General features: G+C 40.4%; 1 protein-coding gene across 1 annotated transcript in view; it reads right to left on the bottom strand.

Moving 5' to 3' along the window:
- Positions 1-26,165, bottom strand: part of LOC126237376 (dynein axonemal heavy chain 7) — a 1,033,797-nt gene that overhangs the window by 384,455 nt on the left and 623,177 nt on the right. Inside the window, exons 41-42 of the mRNA XM_049947460.1 lie at positions 14,879-15,106; positions 2,999-3,221 (exon numbers count right to left, since the gene is read on the bottom strand). Coding sequence (XP_049803417.1) covers positions 2,999-3,221; positions 14,879-15,106 — 451 coding nt within the window. The remainder of the gene's footprint in view (positions 1-2,998; positions 3,222-14,878; positions 15,107-26,165) is intronic.

Raw genomic sequence — 26,165 nt, 5'->3', positions numbered from 1 at the left:
AAACTGATGAAAAATGAAAGCTTAACATAAAAATGGAGAGCTAAAAACATAACCTATGAGCCAAGAAAAAAAGTAGAAAATACTAACATGAAGTGCAATCAGCCAGAGAGTTTAAGATAGAAACTAAATGTCAGAGATAAACAATATGATGTGAATGAAAACAGCAATGATAAAGAAACATAAAAACAGTGGAAGAAAGCACAAAATTGCAGAGGGTATGAAGCCTTTCATGTTGTTAAAACTGAAAGACAAATTCTGATGATTCTATATCATCACATGTAGAGATATTTACTATAATTTATCCACCTGAGAGTCAATTTATCAAACTGCTTAACTGCAGTTGCTGCTACCTCTGGTTTTCCTGAGTAGAATTTAAAGTAATTACTGTCAGCTAACAATACCTTGAATAAAGTCTGATTGTTGTTATTGGGCATGAGTGCTGAGTAGCAGCTAGCAGTTTGCAGTCAATACGCAGGGCTATGTCGTAAGAACTGTGTGGTCAGTTTGAGAATATGAGTGGGCCAGCATTGTTTGGTTGAAGTTGCTAATCTGTTTGGTATACAATTATTTTTGCTCCATTATTTCATTTAAGAGTGAAAAGACTGATGTCATGTAATGGCACACAGGATATTAATTAATTGAGAATATTTCAAAGTATTTACTATGAGTAATTCTTCCAACAGCGAATCAAGCTGTTAGTGTACTGCTAACAATAAATGTTCTGCATAGTACCCATCATTATCCACTTCCCAATATTATCAATTGTTGAATTACATCTGTGTTTTAATTGCTGAAATTGAGAGAGTTAGCAGTATCATCATAAAGTAGCAAGCACCTAACAGTCGTGCAACACATGTAACCATGACAGGATGTTGTATCCTGCAAAAATCTTTGGATCCAGGGCTGAACTGCCAGTGCCACCGTGTGGTGAGTTAATTTGGCATTTTCAATGTCATCTTAACTTCTAAGGAACAAGGAACATGAAAAGCAGAAAAGACATTAAATAGAGACTTTGATTATATACATTTAAATAACAATGGCTAGCCAAACAGAGAATAGTGATGTAATTAATGGAGAGGACAGTATTAATCAGGACAATGAATCTTGTTAAAAAATTATAAACAGTCAGCAGAATCCAAAATTAAGAAAGGGAGGATGTGTTAATGTGACTGTTGTACAATTTGGACTCCAAACTTGATGCCTATGATAAAAAACTTGACAATAATAATAAAAAACTGAATGAGGATTTAAACAGAAACCTTGATGATTATAAGTGGGATTTGGTTATAAAACTTGATGAAATTAAACAAGAACTCAGCTTGGATTAAAACAAAAAACTCAATGTACATAGTCAAAAATTCGACAAAATGTTGGGTCAAAGGGTGCTAGGTATTTGTAATGACTTGCAAGAATTGTTCACAGATTTGAAGTACATAACTATAGGATAAGAGAAAACTGAAATTTCAGATGATGTTCAGAACAGTAAAAAAAAATGATTAAGAGAAAGAATCAGGGCTGACTGAAGTTCAGTGTCCATTAATCTCACAGCAGTGGGAAATTAATCAGTCAACTGAGCAGAGTGCAGCAGTTCATAATGCTGCTGTTGACATGCAACGCACATGAGATGAAAGCAGTGTAGAAGCCAAGTTGATTTTTGATGTGTGGCAACACTCCCTTGAATTTTAAATTAACACTAATGAGCTGGATTAGTTAGTCAACAGCAAACATAATCACAATGCAGACCATGATCAAAATTTAACATGAGGTGATCTTGATTTGTTGGTGCAGGGAACTTACTATGAGGGCTGTTACTTAAAGTGGTGAATGACAATTTTGCTATCAATAGTCAGTTTAATTTTTTACATGAACAAAATCCAAATTAGACAGATAAGATCAGGTTTTGTGCGCAACAAATCTATGTTGGTGACTGTGTAGCACGAAAGTTCTGCATGAAAACTATTATGATATCATCATAGTTAAAAACAACATTTCCAAGTGAATATTTATTCAAGGATCAGCAGAACAATGTACACAATTTATTAAGCTATGGCAAGTATGCAAAGATTGCAACCTGAACCTCACTGCAGACTGAAAGATGAATTTAAGTGGAACAGTATATTAAAAAACAGACTGTGGAGAAGAAAAAGCAGAGTCTTGCACACTCACTTTGTGAATAAGAGACGGAAAAACAGCTCAGAAGTGAAGAAGAAGAATTTCATGTCAATTTTTTGTGAAGTCAATTAGTGATGATTTCCAAAACCTTGTCTTGTGTAGCAGTTTGCTGACATTTCCATAAGTGTGTGTATTTAAAGTTACATTGTTGCACTATTTTAAACAACTTTTTATGTGTGAAACTCATATTCATGTTGTCAAATTTTGTGTTAGAGTGATTCTACCACAGTTTCTCTCTGTTTTGCTGAGCTACCAGCAAGCGACACTATGCCATAGTCATTCCAAGGCCATCCAAGGAGGCGGCATCTGGGAGGCAACTAACAAACACATCACATCAGGACAACAGTGCTCTCTGCAGAGCAGTATGCTGAGAAATTAAGTACACCGCAATGACCTATATGCCTGTGCTGGACAAACTGTCTATGCACCATTTGTCACAAACCATTGGCTGCTGTGTGACTTCTGTCAAACAACTTGCGTTATTTTCACTGCATGTGTGATTCCTCTATGCCTGAGGAGATAGTTCATTGTAGCTGCTGCCCTGACTTCCATCTTGCACCAAGATCGTGGCTTGTGATGAGTCAACACACTTGGGCCTACCCAGACCCCACTACAAGATAGCCAGTATACTTTGTACAATATTTTGAAACCTACATTGTGTACGACAAAATGAACTGCATTTTGTTCAGCCTTAAATACTGATAATGTATGAAAGTTTGTAGAAAGTTATGCAAACACTACTGTATGTTAAATCTTTCATGAAAATATTTACAATTTTATTTAATATTTACAATTATATTTGTAAGTAAATAGCAGAAAACACTACCTTCTGCAGCTGTTGATGCACTTCTTATTTTATCTGGATCAAAATTTTCATCAGTCAATATTCTAGCAGTAAGCTGTTTCATAACCTTCTCTGGAATATTATCTTTATCAAATGTTACTAAACCTTCCAAGAATTTTATGTCACCAAGTACACGTTTTGATGGAGGCCAGTAATCTTCTATCATCCTTCCACTTGGATCACGTATACGATCAGGTTTTATATCCTGCAAAAGAGAGATGTGTTGCAGGACAAATTCACTAGGGAAGCTATAAAATTGTGAGACAGCATTGTTGGTCATTACTTACCCTCAGATGAAATATTTAATATTGCTGATAGACACATATAAAAGTACATTAAACTATCATAGCATGAAAACTTAGTAGTTCCTTCCATAGGAAGGCAGAGAGGTACAATGGACAAGATTAAAAAAAGAAGGGTAGGCCACACACACTCCCAGATGAGAAAGACTCACATGCTGTGAGGATGAAGGGAACAAAGATGGAAGGGTAATTAGAGAGAAGATCAAACGTTGATGATAAGGACAGAGTGAGATGTTCTAAAAAGTGGTTGGTGCTTTGATGTAAGGTGATGAAAGCCATTTTTCATGTTTCCAGAGTGTAAACAAATGAACAAAAATGACAATATGGGGAAATTCAATCTATATTCTATTGGATGAAGGTGAAGACATTTTTGAACAATTTACGCAGATTATACTGATTACAAGAAAGAGTATCGAATACCAGTCTTTGGATTTCATAATGTATTCTAGATAGGTAATTATTTCTATTAGAATTCCAAATCCATAAACTATCTCATGAGCCATTTCAGCACAGAGTGGGAAGATATGCATTCTAATTCTATGTAATCATGACCAGATAGTGAGTATCTGAGTGGGCAACACTGTATTGATAGCAAGTGTTTCTGTTTACTACATCATAACTTTTTACTGTCATTAAGACTGTCACCTTGATGACTAAACTAGACTGTGAATATATGTTGCACACAATGTGCAATAGTTATGGTATTCGTTGTGTTTCTAATTGCAGTATGGACTAGAATAACAATGTGCAATAGTTATGGTATTCGTTGTGTTTCTAATTACAGTATGGACTAGAATACTTCAGGCTTCACTTTTCAGTTTTTCAAAGTTTGCCAAATATGCATGAATAATCCTCAAACCAGATAGTTTGCACCCATATAATAGTGATCTTGTTGTATAGCACAAGATAATCATTATATACATATATCCGATGCAGGGGGTGGACAAAAATATAGAAACATCACTAATACAATACATTACCATACCTACAATGGTGTACGGAATCTGTTGACATTCAAGTCCTGTTTGGTTTTCAAGGGTATTTTATATCAGTCTTCCTGCAAAGTAGTAGTGAGTCCAGGTAACGATGATGGAAGTGCATAGCAATTAAGTGTCATTCTCTCTAAAGTACACCACAGAGGCTCAATAATATTGAGACCAGGTGACTGTGGTGGTCAGGAGAGAAGTGACAATTTACCCCAATGCTCACAAAATCAGTCCTGCATGGTGTAGCTGTGTGAAAAGAGGCTCTGTTGTCTCGCAACATGGCCATGACCTTTTTAGGAGGAGTAATCTCATCCTATTGAGGTTTATTTAATGCAACTTAGAATATTGTGTGCATATGTGAAATCTTATGGGACTTAACTGCTAAGGTCATCAGTCCCTAATCTTACACACTACTTAACATAAATTATCCCAAGGACAAACACACACACCCATGCCAGAGGGAGGACTCGAACCTCCGCCGAGACCAGCCGCACAGTCCATGACAACTTAGAATATTAATTGGAGGTTAACATAAGACAAAGTGTGCCAAAATGTTGGCTATAAACCCTATCATTACAGCAAAGATGGCACTCTTATATAGTGGAAGTAACGATTGAGCTTGGAAATACTTATATTGAGTACTGAGTCACAGCAGTTATGTGTGTCATGCAGCTCATTTTGTCCTTGGTGCCTCTGATGTGTACCCCTGTAAACCACATGTCACAAATCATGCAGATGAGTACAAGTGCAGCAACACTGTTGTCTGATGCACGAAGCACAGAAATGATCTCCTCAAGTAACGTGTGCTGGCGTAAGCCGTCACCAGCACACCGGTCAGCAAAGATGTGACACAAAGATCAATAGTAGGCACTGGATCAAGTATGCCTATCACAAGATAGGCCAGAGACACACCGACAAGCAACACACAGTCAATGCCCTCTTGATAGCAGATATTTAGGCTGCTGTCACTGACCAGAGGGCCTCACTGACACACTTCCAGTTTGGTGTCCGTCAGTTAATTGCAGAATGAGCTCTGTTCATGTCTGTGAGACTGAATTTCGTAATAGCAAGAGCACCAATATTGTCTACAAGAGGAATATTATTGATGAGCTTTTACCACAGCGTGGACTCTATTCCAGTTAAGTAAAAGTTTACAGTTCATGCAAATAAAGAAACGCGTTAATCCACATATGCATTTGTGTTGCAGAAACCGATAACAACACCCTCTCCTTTACCTCCTTATGGTACAAGACTAAAGTGGTTATGAGGATACTGCAGTGGTGAAGGAGGATAATTCAATGGTGATCGAAGATAATCAACTTGGCCAAAGATTTTGCTTGCTTCTTTTGTGTTTTAGCTAGCAGGGGTATTCGTTTTCAAGTGTTTCTATTTGCTAATTTGTTGTTTTGTTCTTGCATGTATTCCAGGAGGGGAGCCATGGGACTAATCAAATTTCCCTTTTCAGAGACCTTGCTAGCTTTTTGATATAACATATTTGTGTAAACCATGAATTCCCCACCCCCTCCACCCCCTGCCCCCATGCCTCAGCCACAGATGGCCAATGTAATGGATCTAACTCAAGCCTTTCAGTTTCAGAAATAACAAATCACTACCTCACTGCCAATGGTACATCAACTGCTGGCTGCACAAGCTACATCGGCCGTAGAACCACTATCGACCAGCCAACCTGCCCAACAAGTGCTGCCAACCAAAATACCTATGTTCTGGCAATTTACCAAAACCAAACAAAAATGGATTGAATACCTGATTCAGTTCAAGCACATTGTCAAGTTCATCGTGTTCAAGGTACTGTAAAAATACAATACTTCCTTTCGATTGTCGGCTCCCCAGTGTTCAGGTTAATACAAAATTATTCCCAACCGCATCTCCTGATGAACTCAGCTATGACCAAGTAATCAGTGTATTAACTAAATACTATGACCAGCAAGTCCAAGTAACTGAAGCTAGATATCAGTTCTTTTGCTTGCCGAAAAGGCTGGAACAGACATACTGCCTGCAGTACACAGACTTCATAGGCATGACTAGGAAGTGTAAATTTAAGTGTAGTTGTGGCACGTTTTACAGTGATTTAATGATCCAGAATGCAATAACATTCAATGTCCCAGATAGTAGAATATGGGAACAGATCTTAAAGTACTCTGATCTATCACTTCCCCGGTTTTGGATATCTTAGAGCAATATGATTCAGCCATTAAGTTTGACCAGACCCTGATTTGATGGGTCGAGTCATCCCTTGTTCACGATTGCCCCAGCAGCCACAACAACAAGCACATACACAGCCTTGTGGACAGCTGCATATGCATGTAAACAGACCTGCGAATTTAGTGAAGTCTTGCCCTAGATGTTTTGCTCGCTATAAAAGACAGGATTGCCCATCACGTAACAAAACGTGTTACATGTTTGGAGAAAAAGCCATTGTCCAAGAATCTTGTATGCAGTGGCACAAAAATGCCAATTTTGACCACTCCCAGAAAAAACAGGCTCATGCACATGCAGTGAATGCTGTGTTTTGAAAACCTACAACAGGTCTGGCAAAAGTAAAATTTTTCCTTTTGCTCTAGTGCTGTTCAATGACATTCTAAAAGAAAATATTTGTATCATTACGAATTTCTGGCCATGGTGGGACCTTTCAGTTACACATAGGTGCCTTAGTAACTTTGCTTCATTGTGCCATGCACAAACAGTTAGGCCCACCATGCCTTTCTAAATCTAAATCTAAATCACCTTTCTAAATCTAACAAGCACCTCACTTCTTACAGGCAACAAGACATTCCAGTGCTCAGACAGTGTAGTTGGGTTGCCACTTACAAATCTCACACTAGGACAGTGAATTTTACTGTGTTGAAATCTCAGAGAACATATTCAGTTTAGATGCCATTGATTTGTTTGGACTTAGCATACAAGACAATGAACTTCCAGTGTCTGATTTTGCACTAAAAGACAGTGTACCATCTTGCTTAAAGAATTTCCTGAACTATTTTCATAAATAATGGGAAAAGCTAATTACTTTTCAGCCCATGTTACATTGAAAGACAATGCACAGCCTAAATTCTTCTGGGCCTGCCCTGTTGCAAATGCATTAAGAGCCAAAGTAGCCAGTGAATTGAAAGAATTGCAAGATCATGGTGCAATTGCTTCCATTTAAGTTAGCCAATGGGTAAGTCCTCTCCTTTTGTTGCCTAAGCCTTCCAGTTGCAGTTGCATCTGTGTGGACTTAAAGTCTACAGTCAACCCACAGACAGAAGTTGACACTTATCCGTTACCTCACCCTCAGGAACTCATGGACAGGCTTGGTGCAGAATGTTACTTTTACAAGATAGGTTTGCATGATGCCTACTTTCAAAATCCATTGGATGAAGCATCACAGAAAGTGTTTGTAGTAAATACACACTTGGGACTGTTCAAGTAATTTGCCCTTCGGCAGTGCCTCTGCACCCACCATTTTTCAAAGTTGTTTGGAACACCTAACAGCAGAAGTGCCATTTCATTCAAACTGCTTTGACAATACTGTCAACTCAGTTTGTACACCAGAGGAACACATTGTCAATTTGCGTACTGATTTTCAAGTGTTGTCAGAAGAAGGAATCAAGTGTCATCTCGAAAAGTGTGACTTTTTTCAAATTGAGTTACAGTGCTTGAGTTGTGTGATAAACAGTCAGGAAAAGCACCCCCTCCAATCTCATTTGCTTGCGAGCCGTAACCTGCCTGTTACTCGCAATGTGTGTGAACTGCAGTCAGTATTTAGGCAAGATGACATACTGCATTCGGTTCATAACGAATGCCGTTCAGATCACTGCTCCATTGCATCACAAAAATGTGCCTTTCGTGTGAACCAAAGAGTGTCACAATGCATTTAGAAACTCAAAAACGCTTTGCTTAGTGACAGATATTTGGTGCATTTTGACCTGTCAAGCCAGTAGTTTTGTAAGCACTGTGTTTTTGCACAGAATTGGTGCACAAGACAGACCTATTGCTTTTGCATTAAAATTGTTAACTCAAATTCAGTGCAATTATTCTCAAATAGAAAAAGAAGCTCTCACTATTGTGTAGGGTGTAACTAAGTTCCATTACTATTTATATGGTCGCAAGTTCTTTTTAATGGCAGATCACAAGCTTTTGCAGTCCTTGTTTCATCCGTCAAAGCCAGTTCCTACAAGCACTGCTCAAAAATTGCAACATTGGGCTTTGTTGCTTTCACAGTATCAGTACGAAATTGTGTACAGACCTATAGCAAACCATGGCAATGCAAATACCCTATCGCCTTCCAACTGGCCCAGACTCTGATTTTGATGCCTCTGCCACATCTTGTTGGAAAATTGATGCGCAGGACTCTAAATTGCTGGAATCATTTCCCTCGCACTATAGAAAAATTGCACAGGCCATGGAAGCAGACACAGATCTCAAGATTTTGTTGTATTACATTCACACATCCTGGCCTCGTTCACTGAACAGTATCCAAGCTCAGTTGTGCATTGATGTTTTGCATGTTGACATAATCTTTCAGTTCAACAGGATCTGATTCTAGCTCAAAATGACAGTGGACAGTCGTGTGTGCTTATTCCCAAAGTGTTGCCAATGGATGTGTTGCGATTTCTCCACCAATGATATTGGGGAATTGTTCACACAAAGCAGTTAGTGCAGCAGTACTGTACTTGGCAGGACATGGACACCCACATTGAACAGATGGCGTCAGTGTTGTACATGTGCAGAAAACCAATCTGCTCCACCACAGACATTTGCAGCTTGGTCTATGATTGGCAACGAGTACACACACACTTTTCAGGACCATTCTGGAATGCTCATTGGCTCATAGTGGTAGACTCTTTTAGCAAGTTCCCATTTGCGGTGCCTGTGGCTTCTAACACATCACATAGCACCATTCACGCATTGTCCTCCATATTTTTCATACAAAGTTTGCCAGAAGTATTTGTGTTAGACAATGAACCACAGTTCATTTCACGTGATTTTGAACAGTTTTGTGAACACAATGGCAATTGTCATCTAACAAGTGCTCCATTTCACCTGCACTCCAACGAAGAAGTAGAATGCTTTGTACACACTTTTAAACACCAGGTGGCCAAGCTTCACACCACCCACACATGGGACCAGGCGCTGCAACTCTTCCTCACCTCCTATCGTTCCCACCCATGAGACGGACCATCACCGGTGGCCACTACAATCAGACACAGCTACACTTGCCACACCCACCACAGCGCCTGGTGCCGCCAATGATCCACAAGTATCACTTTGCGCCATGCAATCTCATTATTTTCAGAGTTTATGGCAACCGTGGGTGCTGGGAAAGAGATGTGATCCAGGAAAGCATTGGCTCTTTTATATACTTGATTGCAGATCCTGAATGTTTGCAGTGCCGCCACCAGAACCAAATTCATGCGTGTCAATTGCCCATGATTCTACTGCTTTTCTTCCCCAAGATTCACGGCCTCACAAGATTGCGCAGCCTTTGCAGCTGTCCACTGGTGCCACCAGGGCACCACAGGAGGAGAGGATGTATGTACACCCTTGCCCCCGCCATCCCCACTCGTTGAGCCAATGGACGTGGACCCATCATCACCGTCACCATCATTGCACCAGGACATGCCCTCAGGCCAGGACATGGGCCCCGGCAGAAGTTTTCCGGAAGATGTTCCTGTTGCCTCGCAAGCCAGTTGGTGGGGTACAGGCAGGATATGCTGTCTTCCACAGTCACAGCTCCCAGCACATCTCTACATTCAGTGTCCTGCCTTCCTCCCAGTTGTCATTTGCATCTTCCCTACACAACAATGGTGCAGCACTTTGGGGAGGAGGAATATGCTAGTGTACGCTGTGCCAGCACACCTGTCAGCTAAGATGTACAGCAAAGATGGATAGTAGGTGCTGGATCAAGCACACCTTTCATGAGAGAGGCCAGAAACACACCGACAAGCAACATGCTGTCATGCCCTCCTGACAGTATGTATTTAGGCTGCTGCCACTGACCAGAGGGCCTCATTGACTCTCACTTCTGTCATTACATTGCAGAGCAGGCTCAGTTCATGTCACAGGTTGTGACAGTACATAGTGGCCAGATTAGTGACTATAGTTGGACCAGCAGTGACACTAAAGTTTGTAATAGCAAGAGTACCAATATCATCTGCAAGGGGACTATTATTGATGAGCTTTAACTCTATTCCAGTTAAGTGGAAACTTACAGTTCTTGTAAATAAAGAACTCTATTAATCCATGTGTGCATTTGTGTTGTAGAAAGAGGATACTGGCCACTCATAACAACATCCTCTCACTTGCTTCCTTATGGTATAAGACTCTACATAATGTGTTGTAATGCTCCTATTGAACATATGGCATAAAGCATGACATGCGTTGATTGAACCCAACTTTGCCCAGCCTCAGTGAATTGAGAGCAGTTGTTGAACTTTTATGGATCAGAAGTTTCCTGAATGCTTTTTATGTCTCCAGGAGTGTTTGCAATGACACGTCACTGCCACCATCAGGGCAACTATGTATGTAACTCAATTTCTATTGCTCAACAGTGCCTGAGAGAGAAGAAAACTGACTTATCAATAAAGACATAAATGTACAGTTGATGTAAGGAAAACGAACAACAATATGAGAAAATGTAGCCAGTCAGCTCTAATATAGTGAATGCAACCTTTTACACACAAACTCAGTTGTACACCTGATTTTAGCATGTCACAATGTAGTTATTGTGCATGCCATTTGTATTCTCTGAAATTAATCCTACATATAATTAAATGTGATGAACTTGCAAGAAATGCATACAGGACACAGAAACTATATCATTCAGATTTTCAATTTATAAAATCTGTTGCATGTTTAGGGCACTTATTGGGCTCCAGAGTAGTATTCTAGGTCGATATTAAACAATTGGTAAGTGCTCCCTGAACAGCAGCAGAGCCAGAGTGGAAGTCAAGGGAGGTGAGTGTGCAATATCTACATGTGAATGCTAACCCAGAAGAACAGCCAACATTGCATGTTGTACAGGTACCCAAGCAAGTGGGTTGCCACACACCATCTGAATGCTAATACAGCAGAAAGATCTCACTGAGAGGTCAGTATAATGTCATTCTGGTAACCACATGCAACCACATGCAATTAAACAATAACAAGTCAGATGAAATAATAGCTTTACAGCATAATGACACTGCAAAAATAAACAGACTTAAAGCCTGAAAGGAAGGGTTGTGACACTGTGGTCCAATGCAGAACACTCATGAGTTCAGAAAACTATGGCACATTTGGTCATCTCTGCAGAAGTATAATGTCATTTGCATAGCTTGACATGTACAAATACCCAGACTTGTACAGCTAGATTCTCAGTGTTGCAGCTAACCGTTCTGAGGCAGAACATGTGACACTCCCATCTGTCATCTGCCGAGATGACTACAATCTATGATGCCATTGCCAAGTAGATCTGACAGTTTCTATTGCTGCTGATGCTTCATCCTCACCTTCACTGATGGGATTATTTTGGTGTCTACCAACACCAGGCCACTGTGGTTCACACTCATGGTCCCTGGCAAGTTGATCAACTGCTATTATTCTGGGTGAGTGAAGTAACTCCTGGTCTCTGACTCACAGTTATGACAGAGATTGGAAATACTGCTTCAGCTGTAGAGCTTTAGTTTTCCAATGCTTACACCATAACTGGTTTTGGGCTATTTCATGCCCATCATCAAGTGTGATAATATTGTGCTGTGACCTCAAGCACCGCAATGGGGAGCACACGATGCAGTGTACCACCAGTAAGTGCAGAGCACAGCTATGAGCAGACTCAGGCATTTTGGGCTGTTCTCTCTCAGAGGAGCCATGATGTAATTCTTCACAACTATGGCTAATTCATGCACAGCTGGTGAGTGCCATTCCCACGTGCTGCCTCTGATGTAGACAAGAACTCCGTAGAGCTGTAGGCCAGTGGGCAGTGATGTCTGTTCTTGATGTTGCTACTACTACATGAGTTACTGCCCCCTTGCAGACACTGAGGGGTGTGCCCACGTCAGTAAATATCAGAAGTTCTTTGAGCAAGAGAAGGCATTAGCCAATAACATAAGTTTGGAACACATTGCATATGAGGAGATACTGTTGACTGTCTCACAAAGATTACTGACAACTTGAGGTTCAAAACCCATCTAAAGTTAATAGAGATCAAGGACCTGGTAGGGGGGAAGGGGGAGTTAGTGATGTAGATTACCTATCTTGTGATCCTGGAAGGGGTTTCGATATGATATTTTGTAAAAGTAGGAATCTCTACCTATGTAAAAGTTTGAATAAAATGTGTTCTTTTAGCTGTGATGTGCTGTATGTTTTGTGTCTTTCCTTCAAGTTCTGAGAGTGAGTTACTAGAAAGATTATGTAGGTACATTCAAACAATGGAAACTCCAGGTAGGAAATCAACGATGTAGAAAAAGACAGATTGCTACTTAGTGTAAAGAAGATACATCAAGTTGCAGACATATACAATTATAAGACACTTACATAAGCTTTTGGCCACAGTCTTCATCAGTAAAAGAGAGACTAACACCATTCACACACACAAGCAATCACACCACATGCACCCATGACCACCAACTCCAGCATCTCGAGCCACAATGTGACTCTCACGTGGGATGCAAGCAGCAATCTGGAGGGGGCAGGGAAGAGGAAGGGATAGTAGTGTATAGGTGACAAGAGAGATGAATGCTGTCTGGTGGAGTGTACAGGGGATAGACTGCCAACAGGCACCGTGTCAGGAGGTTGTGGGGCAGATAGGTGAGGGAAAAAAGGAGCAAAACAGGAGAGTAGTGGAGAAAGATGGGTGGATGTGTTGGCAGGGATGCGAATAAATAGGATGGGAAATGAGAATAGGGAGGAGATGATATAACAGAGAGGGTGGAAACTGTTGGGTGGAGGGCGTGGGCACAGTATGTTACTGTAGGTTGAGGCCAGGATAATTACGGGAGCAGAGAATGTGTTGTAAGGATGACTCCCAGTTCAGGAAAGCTGGTGTTGGGCAGAAGGATAAAGATAGCTTGGGTGGTGAAGCAGCCATTTAAATCTAGTATGTTATGTTCAGCTGCGTGATGTGCCACAGGGTGGCCTACTTTGTTCTCGGCCACAGTTTGACGGTGACCATTCAACCAGCTGGTTGGTAGTAGTATGAACATCTGTGCAACGACTGCAGCAGAGCTGGTAAATAACACAGCTGCCTTCACAGGTGACTCGTACCCTGAAGGAGTGGGATAAACCTGTGACAGGACTGTAACAGGAAGTGCTGGTGGGCTCCACAGGAATATGGCCCATGTGGCAAGCGGCTCGGATTGGGAGTGGCATAGGGATGAACTAGGATGTTGTGGAGGTTGGATGGGCAATGGAATACCACTTCAGGACAGGTGGGAAGTATCTTGGGTAGGATGTCCCTCATTTCAGGTTATGACATTTGATTACCTATTGTCATACACTAAAATGAGGGACACCTTATCTGAGATACTTCCCAAACCTCCTAAAGTGGTGTTCTGTCACCCACTCAACCTCAACAACACCCCAGTCCATCCCTATACCACTCCCAATATCAACCCCGTATGGAAGACTCAGGTCCAAAACCTGCACAATCACCCCACCCAGCAATTCCTATTCCAGTCCTGTCACCGGTTTATCCTACCCCATCAGGGGTCAGGCTACCTGTGACAGCGGCCATGTCATTTACCAGCCGTGCTGCAATCATTGTACAGCTTTTCATATTGGTATGACTATTGACCATCTGTCCACCAGGATGAATGGCCACCGCAAAACTATGGCCAAGAGCAAAGTAGACCACCCTGAAGCACAACATGCAGCTGAGCATAACAAGCTTGATTTCAATGGCTGCTTCGCTGCCTGAGCCACCTGGATCCTCCCCTCTACCACCAGTTTTTCTGAAAAATGCAAATGTGAATTATCTTTACAACACATTACCTGCTCCTGTAATTATCCCACCATCAACCCACAGTAACATACTGTCCCACATCCTCCACCCAACAGTTTCCATCCCTCTGTCATATCATCTCCTCCCCATTCTCATTTCCTAACCTATTTACTTGCAGCAGTCTACTAATTCATCTGTCAGACTTTCCCTGGTCCTCTTCTTTCTTTGCTCCTTTTTTCCCACCTCCCTGCCCCACAAGCTCCTGACCTTGGAACTGTTGGCAGTCTAGTCCCTGCACATTCCACCAGACACCAATCATATCTCTCCCCACCCATAAAATGATATTCCTTCCCTTCCCTGCCCCCTCCAGACTGCTACTTGCATACCACATGAGAGTTTCACTCCAGCCCAAGTAGCTGGAGTTAGCAGTAGTGTGTGTTGTATGTGTGAGATGTGCTTACTTGTGTGTGGATGGATTGTGTCTTGCTGTGGCCAAAAGCTTTAAGTAAGAGTCTTTTAATTGTGCTAGTCTGCAACTTGACATGTCTTCTTCATGGTAAGAAGCAATCTGACATTTCTACATGTTAAGTAGGTACATTAAAATACAGCAGCCATATATACAAATATAATCATAAAACACATTAAAAGAAATTACCTTGAGAATGCAGATAGCTTCCATCACCAATTTCACTCCTTTTGGAGGACTCTTCATTGTTTTTACAATTGTAATATCAGCTGCTGTTAGTGTGTTCAAAGCAGCCAGTGCTGCTTCGAGTATTGGCATTGCTTCAGCTAATCTGCTGTCACATTCATCTTTAATTTCTTGAGCTGCAGCTGCTTGCTGGTTTGCAACTTCTTCTTCAGCTTTCACCACTTTTTCAACCTAAATGCAGAATCTGGCATGATTGCATGAACAATTGCTTTGAACCCAGATAATCTTATACCTTTGAATGCATGAAATGCATTCCACAGTGTTAAAAATGTCATTACAGTTTAATGCCATGACCTTCTAATCAGCTCATCAATCTTTTAAATTGGTTTTCCGTGAATTTACTGTCAATAGGTGTGTTGAAAAAATAACGGGAGAGAATTTTATTTATTACATGAATGCTACCCCATTCAAAATAGTTCATATTAGATATTATACATTTACTCCAGCACCTTCTCCTATCCATGAAACGCTTCAGGAACTCTTGGACTAATACAACATGAATACTTACAAAATTCCTATTATCTTTTAAACACACATTGTTTTGTAATTCGGTAAAACAGGAGACCTGAATTCCTCTTTAAAAGGATCATATGAGAGCAAATCAGTAAATAAACGATGTAAAGAAAATTTATGAACTGGATGTTTAATATTACTAACTTCTCAGTTGATCAAGCCCAGAAAAGTTTGCATTAAAAAAAAGACGAAAGTACTGAATAAACTTGTGAAAACAGCAACTTTAAGAAAGAAAGACTCAAAACAATTCAAACATCATTGATGGGTAGAGCAATGTACCATATAATAAACCAGTATTATGAAGCTCTTTTACCAATATAGTTTATGATAATATGTGGAATTACCAGTCCTATTATTTTTTTCCTGTATTTTACCCAAAAATAGCAAATCTAAAGCCCAAGAGGTGAGCCTATGGGATCAATGCATTGAATGGAAATATTTATTTCAATTTCATGCTTTTCCAAGTTTTGTAATACTTTGGAACATTACCTTTATTTTTATTTTAAAAGAACTTAATTATCCTATGAATTCCATTTGTTTTATTTTACCTAAATGCCATATATTTCATGCTTTACAGTATTTTCTTAGTAAAATTTGTCATAACATTTTATTGTCTATTAAATCAAGAACCGTTAGAATTTTTTGGAACTAAATCTCAATTTTCAATTAAAAAATCATTCATATGTATGACAATATAAAATGTTTGTCACGTTGGCACTGCAGCACACACCATAATTTTTACAAAATTCGACTTCAAAATTGCGTACAATAATATACAATTATTTTTATTTTTATAAATTTTACTAACATCAAGAAGCATATTTGCTTTGTGACTGTTTACTCTTGTATGAACAAAACTATATGCAAAACCTAATTTGACCAACTGCTGGTTCTAGAAAATCTAGAGTTTCATGTCATAATACAACATTTGTCATATATGCCAAAAGTAGTTAGTCTTTGACAGGGGCTCGAGTGGTAAAGTCTTTCTCTAGACACTGAGTTGTAAGTTATTCATTGTGCTATGGACAGAATGTGCACAAAGTTTGAATTATTTACACTGGGAACCAGAAACAAATTTTATGTAAGTCATATTTAAATTTGTTGTATAAAGAATGATATACATATCAATATAATAGAGGGAAACATTCCACATGGGAAAAATATATCTAAAAACAAAGATGATGTGACTTACCGAACGAAAGCGCTGGCAGGTCGATAGACACACAAACAAACACAAACATACACACAAAATTCAAGCTTTCGCAACAAACTGTTGCCTCATCAGGAAAGAGGGAAGGAGAGGGAAAGACGAAAGGATGTGGGTTTTAGGGGAGAGGGTAAGGAGTCATTCCAATACCGGGAGCGGAAAGACTTACCTTAGGGGGAAAAAAGGACGGGTATACACTCGCACACACACACATATCCATCCACACATATACAGACACAAGCAGACATCTCACAAGCAGACATATTTAAAGACAAAGAGTTTGGGCAGAGATGTCAGTCGAGGCAGAAGTGCAGAGGCAAAGATATTGTTGAATAACAGGTGAGGTATGAGTGGCGGCAACTTGAAATTAGCGGAGATTGAGGCCTGGTGGATAACGAGAAGAGAGGATATATTGAAGAGCAAGTCACATCATCTTTGTTTTTAGACATATGAATGATATACATATTTACTTTATTAATTTATTTATTTATTAGCAGTGTTGGGTTTACATGCCTCCCAAGCAGCACCTCAATGTATAAGTGGTGTATGTTATGATCAAAAATAAAATTATGTAAGGACATACACAACACACACTGGCTGATAGCAAATTAAAATAACACATTACAGTAATGTGCAACAAATACAACTCCTTTAGATTAATGAGGAGAGGGAGCTAATGAATAGCCCTAATATACTATTTTTGTGATATTTTTATAACAATGGCATCAGTTATGAAAAGATTAAGGAATGTATAAATATAGCACTATAGCCTAAGAGACCATGAGACAGTGAAAATGTTCTCTGCTGGAATACACTCAACTGTGTATCCAGATTACAATCACTTAGAAAGTCCATTCAGTTTTGTAAGTAGTTGTAATTTCTGAGATAAAAATAGCAGTGATACTAGTAGAAAACTGGTGTTTAAATTTGATAAGTCTCTTGTGCAAACTCACTTCCTAATGATGATATCACTTAATGAAAAGAATGGGTAATTAAAATCATTTTCTGACTTTTAATTGTATGAGCAAGATGAGGAGTCTCTCAAGCTAATACTGTGGAGATGATGGAAAATAGCTATAGCAGAAGTTCACTCCTACTATAAAATATATTTCATTTGCCATATTACTTTTAGCAATGGCTACACCAGTTCTGTCTCACAAGTAATTACTAACTACCCAATGGATACTTTTAGCCTAAGGCTATGTCAGAATACATGGGAATTCACTGCGTAAGTGAGGCTCCAATCAGAAGACAACTCTTACAATAGAAATTTTTGTGACAGATGTTAGATGCCATCTACTGCACGTCCAAGATGTAAGCCATGATCTTCTGTGGGCAGTGTAAATTAATGTACTGGGAGCCTTTATGTCACTGCAGTTGTTTACTTCTCCTTTGCATGTATACCTTTACTTTAACTTGAGAGATGTGGCTGGACACATTGAAATTTGATGATAAGAAAATTCCTCTTGTGTTATTTGCAAGGTGTTTCAATTATTCATCTTGTCTGATGTCATAGAGTGCTGATACCAAGATGATGTTCACCAAAGTTTCATATACTCAGAATTAGTAGGTTTATTTCACTCCATACCATACTGGATTTCATCAAGGAGCCCTGAACTCAGGTACTGTACATGTCACAATTTCTCATTCTGGCCAGCTACATACACTTGAATGGTTTAGTGTCTAGGGAGTCTAGCACAGAATTCCCTTCTGTTCAGTGACTGACTCTACTAATTTTACTGTAACAACTTTTTTGATTCCAGTGAATTGATATGTATCCAATTGTCACCTTAGGCAGATTTTCATACACTTTTCTTACAAATGGTTTATGCTTTATATTAATAAATTTGCAATTTTAATTGTTGTCACTTTTTGTTGCACAGGCAAATAATTACTGCAACTATACTATTTGTAATTCATAGAAATAGTTATACATATTGCTAAAGCTACTCTGTATAGAGCTAAATTGAAGCTGAGTAATTTAGGAATGTTTCCCTAAGTAACTTATGAAATTAACTGTGAAACAAGGTGTGATAGGTATTGCTCAAGGTCAATGTCAACACATTGTTCAGAAAACAAAACATTTATTATAATGACTAAAAATTAACGTTTGTAGGGGAAAGTCACTTGCAAATGTGATGGAACTTGGTGAAACAGTGGCATGGGTAGGAATAATGGACACCAAATAGGGCACTCTTCATCCCAGAGTATACACCAGCACAAAAATGATTTTTTCAATATGAAGGGTGAAACTAATCATTTCTCATAAAAATGGAAAGGACAAGGTCTGAGTGAAAGGCACAAGGTTATCATATGGGAGTACCAGCAATGATGGGCTGAGCTTGGAACTCAAGACAGTGCTGACAAGGGCACTAACACTTGCCAACCAAATGTCTTGCTGTGCAAAACACGGAATTATACACAGGCTACTATGCAGCCCTATAGTAGGTGTGTGGACGGCATGGCATGAGTGAGTCTTAAACTTTATATTGAGTGAATTGGTATGAAATGCATCACCACATGGCGTGCCCATCACGGTGCAGGTGTGGCGCTGTATAAGACCTGAGCGTGGTGAAAGGCCACCACACAGATTTCCTCCATCCCTCCCCATGAGAATGGAGCTCTGATGGTGGGCAAGGTGGTGACGATGAAGGCTGGTACCAGTGAATGTGTGTGTTGTACCAGTGGTGAGGCCGTGGGTAGTGGCATTGATGCTGCAGGTGTTGTTCATGTGGTGGAGGCAGGTGCAGGATGTCAGGACACTGGGAAAGGGTGGGCAGGGTAGCTGGTTTTCACTAGTGTCAGTCTGCAGTCTGGCGCATGACACCAATCTGTGGTGAGGTACCAGCAGTGGGAACGACGATGAATAAGCAGGCGGCACATGGGGTCGAGGTTGTCGGACTGGGTCATCATGAGCCTGTGTCCAATGCCGTGTGTGCAGGGTTGGCAGGCACTGGGAGGGGCTGCCATTGTGGATCCATGGAGCCAGGGTTTTTGCGAGAAGAGCATGTCACTCAGGTGGCCTTGTTCGACAGCTGTGCACATACTAGAGCAACGTGACCAAACCATTACCATGCTGATTGGCATCATTGTTGCTAAGGGTAAATTTCAAAACTCCACCACAAAAGACTGGTGGCCCAAGCAGGATGACTTGTGCACCTACAAAGTTCTTGGTCTCAATAAAAATATTGTCTATTACTTTATACACTATAGGGTGGGCACACCTTCTCCTCCTATAATAATGTGGCAGCTTCTGTGTGAGCGGTCCAATGATGTTGCTCGAGCGGCTGCATGAAGACTGATGCCTTCTTAACAAAATCATTACTTATACAGATGAAACTGTTGCATCCTTGAGCCCCCGCACCACAATGCATGCTTAGTGGTTCTCGGCTGATGCTACCGATCAGAAATTTTCTTAGTCCACTGTTTGTATGTTATCCCGGATGCATGCTGTAGTCTCTTTAGCAGCACGCGTCCCAGTGTGCTTGTCATGTTTGTAAACACTGAGGTCAATGCTCACACAGAGTGCATCCCAGAGTGTCTCAGAGAGTTAAAACACTAGGGAGGGGCTGCCATTGTGGATCCATGGAGCGAAGTGCACTGCAGCATTGTTGGGTGGTTGCGAGAAGAGCCTGTCACTTAGGTGGCCCTGTTCCACAGCTGAAAACGCACTCACAGGATACTGTGAGCAGGAATCGACGGTGCCACTGGGCTGAGGATGGACAGTCACAGATCTGGGGCATGGCACTGAGAATTTGTGAAATAACGCTTTTGTGGAAGTTGTGGGTGCTGCAATGTGGTGTGGCAGCATTACTGGCTGTTGGCAGCAGTGGAGGCAAAATCTATGCATCAGGCATAGGCTGCAGCAGAGGCAGAGGGCTGGGAGCATGAGTATTCTCAGCATGGAGGATGCTGGTGTCTGTGTTGTTGATGACCATTGCATCGGGGATGGTGCCAGTGTGGGTTTCTCTCAGTCTCATTGTGTATGCCAGTGTCTCAGGGCCTTTGGTAACAGGTATACTTGGTATGATGTGAGCAGTGGCACTGGCAGAGGTAGTGACGATGCCACTGGAGATGCTGACTTCAGCAGTGGTGTGTTCTTGCAGGGTTTCGATGGAGATGGTAGTTGGGTTGGGAATTGTGAAATCGGGCAGCATATAGATAGGATTTAGCCTTTTGATCAAAACACTGATATGGGTGCTGTGAAGATGCATGGTTGTTGTTGGAGTCCCACTTCAGGACCATGTGGTGGCAGAGTAGTGTGGACAAAGGAGGGACTGGTGAACATCAATGTGCAGCATAACATGAGTGCATGGAATGAGGTCACTGTAAATGAATGCCTGGCATTCACTGTAGTGTTGGGGAGGGGTGGACCACAGGTGAGCCATGCAGACCTGCAAAGTGTCACAGAGGCCTAGAAGTATCAGCAGCAGGGCAAAAGTCCACATGCTGTTGTGACAGGCAAGGGCTGCCTAGAATGTGAAATGGAACCATTCCACCATGCCATTGGCAGATGGATGGTAGCTCGAAGTCAGGTGCACGTCAGTTCTGCAGAGATCTGTCAGCATGCAAAAAAGAGCAGATGTGTAAATTGGCACCTGTGATATGTTATGACATGGCATGGGCAGCCAAAATGGGCACCCACGTGGAGATGAAGGCAGTGCCTACCTTGGTGGTGGTGGTGATGTTGGTTATTGGCACTGCTTCAGGCCAGTGGTAGAACCTGTCCAGTATGGTGAGGAGGTAGTGCCAGCTGGTAGAGGAAGGTACTAGGCTCACGATGCCTACATGAACATGGGCAAAGCAATGCCTGACCTCTGTGAAGGTGGCATGTACATGGCGGTCAACTATGGTGCACTGACAGGCAATGCAGGTGTGACAAACTTGCAGTATGCTCCAGCGCTAATATTTGAGTTACTCAGTAAATCTCTGGAGTACATTAATAAGCAAGAGATATTCACATCCACAAATTGTTGTTTCTGTTTAGTTCAAGAGGAGTCAAGATCTATTATATTCTGTGATTTATTTGTACTTAACTGGTGTTTAGTAAAATCTGTGTTGTTGAAGAATCAGAATTACAGAATTTTTACTCACCGTCATCTTCTCTTTCCACAATACTGTTTTGTATTTGTTTCCCTTGTATAGTCCTTCTATGTATTATTTCCACTTTTCAGCCTTTGCTTCTTTGCTTAGTTCTGGCTTGCCACCTGAGTGTCTGATAGTCATACTGCATCTTCTTTTCTCAAGAAATTATATTTGAAATTAATCCCACCTATAAACTAAGCCCCTCGTCCTAACTTGGCCAGATAAGATTGTCAGCAGATGTCAACAACGTAATGTTCAGGAGCTATGCTGCCTCCTCACCTCATTTCTTTGCAGTACGGTTCACACCCTAGAGGTTAAAGACTCGCCCCTTCATGTTCTATGGACCCTCTTGTACTTATGTACTCCAGTTCACCACACATATCACCCAGCTTATCAAAGACATTGGTAAAGATACTCTTGCTAAGTATTACCGACGTCTAACTGCTGTTTACCTTTTTGTCTCCAAGGAACAATTGCAAAAACAATTAGTGATGGTCAAGAGCATGAGTAAAGACTTTAAAAAGTTAACAGACAATAACACTACAAATTAACTTACACTATGCGAGCAATCTCCTACAGTGCCTCAATTGATCTAGTATTACATTTTATCTTGAAACTTAATACATACATAATCTCTTTCCTCCCAACCATTTGCTCTCTTTTCCCTCCTAAGCAGATTTTGTTAAAAAAAAAAAAATGTTTGGTTTAAAAAATTTGCAGTTTAAAACCTTCTTTCTGTAGCTACATCTGCTTTTACATGAAAGTAAGTGTGTTTTGTGCATCTGATTATACTCCAGTGCAAATAGTGAACCAGATTTTTTGGAACTTTAATGAATGATTTTGTGATGCCTTCAGCTATAATTTTCTTTATCTGATGTGCAACTGTACAATTTCAGCCTTAGGCCATTTTCAGGTACCTAAAATGGATGCATTATACATTGGTTGCATTAATATCATCTATGAAAACAGGAACAAGTCATACCCAAAGGTATACCAAGAGGATCATAACTTACTTCATGAATGATTCATTAATGGTATATTATGCACTGTATGTCTTTACTTCTAAGATTATATTTAACTGTAGTAAAATAAACTGGAAACAGTTTTTCATTATTTTAGGAGCATCATTACTTTTGAGCAGTTGTTGCAGAGTTCTTATTGTAAGATTGATGTTTCTAACATAAATACAGTAGAAAGCTTATGTGCTGGAAGAATTTGAAATTTGCATCCGTCTACCAATTGGACAGAGTTTTGAATGAACAAAAAGAGTTGTGAAATGGAAAATTCCTATGCCAGCTCCACGATGAAGCATTATAGAACTGCTGAATGCATAATCATCACTATATTAATTAATAAATATGACTTTACTGCCAAAGACCACACATCATAAAACAGATCATGATAGGCTATACTTAATTTTCATGGTTTTCAGTAATATTTCATTAGACTACTGTGATCTCTGTAACAACTGTTCAAAAATGACATGCTCCCACAATAAGAGAACAAGTATTTCAAAGTTATTTTGTGGAAATTACATGCAAACATATTCACACCAATTATGAACAATAATTAAAGATATTCAAGAATGAAGACATACATAGTTAAAGTAACAAATTTCAGTAAAATAATTATAATCTTCCTAATGTATGAACATTAAAAGCATTGACTTTAGCTAAGAGCTTTGCAACAACTGCTCAACTGCTCCCGAGAAAATGAAAAACTATTTCCAGTTTAGTTTATGACAGTTATATGCAGTCATAAAAGCAAAGACATACATGGCTTAATATACCATTAACAAGTCCTCTATAAAGTAAGTTATAATACTACTAGTGTATCTTGTGATATGACTTGTTTCAATGTTAAATTCCTAAGTGATATTACTGCATCCAATGTAAAATGCTTCTGTTTTACATACTTCAAAATGGTTTATGTCTGAAATTGTACAATTGTATGTCAAATAAAGAAAATGGCAGCTAAAGGCTTCACAAAATTATTTAGAAAAGCCATTTCAACTGCAGACTACCTTCAAATGAAGATTAACACCAAACCTGGAGGTTCTCATTGTCGTCCCTTCTGGACAGCCCAAAATCCAGTCAGCTTGCTATCAAATTAGGATTCGGGAATCTTTCCCAGAGATAAAATACAACCAGGGTGCTGGTCCCCCACCCTGCTCCTCATAGTGGCATAGTGAAGCATGCCTGTACTCTTCCACTAGTTAGGCCAGTAGTCTAATAACAGATTGCATACCATAGACCTTTTCCTTACTTTGTAGTGGAGAATGAAAAGAGGGTAAATAAACAACAAGCACATCAAAATTAGAAAGAATTTTAGCAACAAAGAACAAAAATAAAAAAACTATTGTGCATCTACAAATGAAGACAACAGAAGAAATCTGTAAAAAAGCAAGTGGATTTTAGAATCCATTAGAATCTTAAATCCCAAACATGTGTAAAACTGATATTAAGTTGGTGATGGTGGAAAGTATCCAGATGGAACAGGCTGTGAAACAGTCACTGAAATGAAGAACGTCGTGTTGGGCAGTGTGCTTAACAACTGAGTGGTCCAGCTGTTTCATGGCCACAGTTTGTCATTGACCATTCATGTGGACAGACAGCTTGTTGGAAACCATGCCCATGTAGAATGCAGCACAGTGGTTGCAGCTTAGCTTGTAGATCACATGACTGGTTTCACAGGTAGCCCTGTCTTTGATAGGACAGGTGACATTTGCGACTGGGCTGGAGTAGGTGGTGGTGGACGTATGTATGGAACTGGTCTTACATCTAGATCTACTACAGGGATATGAGTCATGAGGCAAAGGACTGGGAGCAGGGGTTATGTAGGATAGGAAAAGGATATTGTGTAGGTTCAGTGGGTGGCAGAATACCACTGTGAGAGGGGTGGGAAGGATAGTGGGTAGGACATTTCTTGTTTCAGGGCATGTTTTCTCCAGTCAGGGATGGTACTAAGTCATAAAGGGAAAGTTCCTCTGTGACCAGATGGTGGGACTTTGGAAGGTGGTGAGTGACTGGAGAGATAAGGCAAGGGACATATCTTTATGTATAAGGTTTGGAGGGTAATTATGATCTGCAAAGGCCTCAGTGAGATCCTTAGTACAGTTTAAGAGGGACTTCTCATCATTATAGATGTGATGGCCATGGGTGACTAGAGTGTATGGGAGGGACTTCTTGGTATGGAATGAGTGGCAGCAGTCATAGTGGAGGTATTGTTGGTGATCAGTAGGTTTGATATGGATGGAGGTACTGATGTAGCCACTTTTGTTGTGGAGATAAGCAACACAGAAGGTGGCTTATTGGGTTGAGGAGGACAAGGTGAAGGGAATATGAGAGAAGATGTTGAAGTTCTGGAGGAATGTGGATAGGGTGTCCTCCAGGACACAAATGTGTCATCAATGGATATGAACCAGATGAGGCATCAGATTCTAGGTGGTTAGAAAGATTCCTCTAGATGGCTCACAATTGGGTTGGCACAGGATGGTGCAATTCTGGTGCTGATAGCCATATGACAGATCTGTTTGTAGGTGATGGTTTCAAAGATAAGTAATAGTGGATGAGGATATTGTTGGTCATGGTGACTAGGAAGGAGGTTGTTGGTATCAAATCTGACAGGTGTTGGGAAAGGTAACAGTTCAATAGCAACAAGTTCATGGGCATTAGGGGTGTTATTGCAAAAGGGAAGTGGCATCAATAGTGACAAGCAGGAGACCTTACAGTAAAGGAACAGAAACTGTGGACAGTCAGTAAAGGAAATGGTTGGTTTCTTTTTTATAGGAGGGTAGGTTGCACATAATAGACTGAAGGTGTTGGTCTGTGAGAGCAGAGATTCTCTCAGTGGGGGTACAGTAAACAGCCACAATGGGGCATCCTTGGTGGTTGGGTTTATGGACTTTAGGTAGAATGTAGAAGGTAAGAGGCCAGGGAATGGCAGGGGTGAAGAGAGAGATGGACTCCAGCGAGAGATTCTGGAATGGGTCTAAGGGTTTGAGGAGACTGGAGATCCTGCTGGATTTCTGGAAGTGGATCACTGTCACGGGGTTTGAAGGTGGATTGATCTCACAGCCAGCAAAGTCCTTCTGCCAGGTAATCCTTGCAGTTCAAAACAACAGTGGTAAAGCCTTTGTCAGGAAGTAGAACTATAAGCTTCAGGTTAGTATTTTGACGGATTTGGGTGATTCAAGGTTTCAGGTTAAGAAATTCTGGAAAGTTAACAGGGGGTAATTTGAGGTAGTGGGGATGGATCAGGGTTGGATGGAAGAGTGAAGTGAGTCAGGCAGGGTTCAACATTGGTCTTTGGTTGGATCTGATTGGTAGGGTTGGTGGCGAGAAATATTTTCCACTGTAAGGACTGGCAGAAGGAGAGAAGGTCTTTAACAAGTTCTGCATTGAATTTGGGAGTATGGAAAAATGT

This window comes from Schistocerca nitens, chromosome 2, assembly GCF_023898315.1.
Source record: "Schistocerca nitens isolate TAMUIC-IGC-003100 chromosome 2, iqSchNite1.1, whole genome shotgun sequence".
NCBI classification, from domain to species: Eukaryota; Metazoa; Arthropoda; class Insecta; order Orthoptera; family Acrididae; genus Schistocerca; species Schistocerca nitens.
Note: the sequence above shows the minus strand (reverse complement) of the source record. Positions and strands in the feature narration are given on the sequence as shown.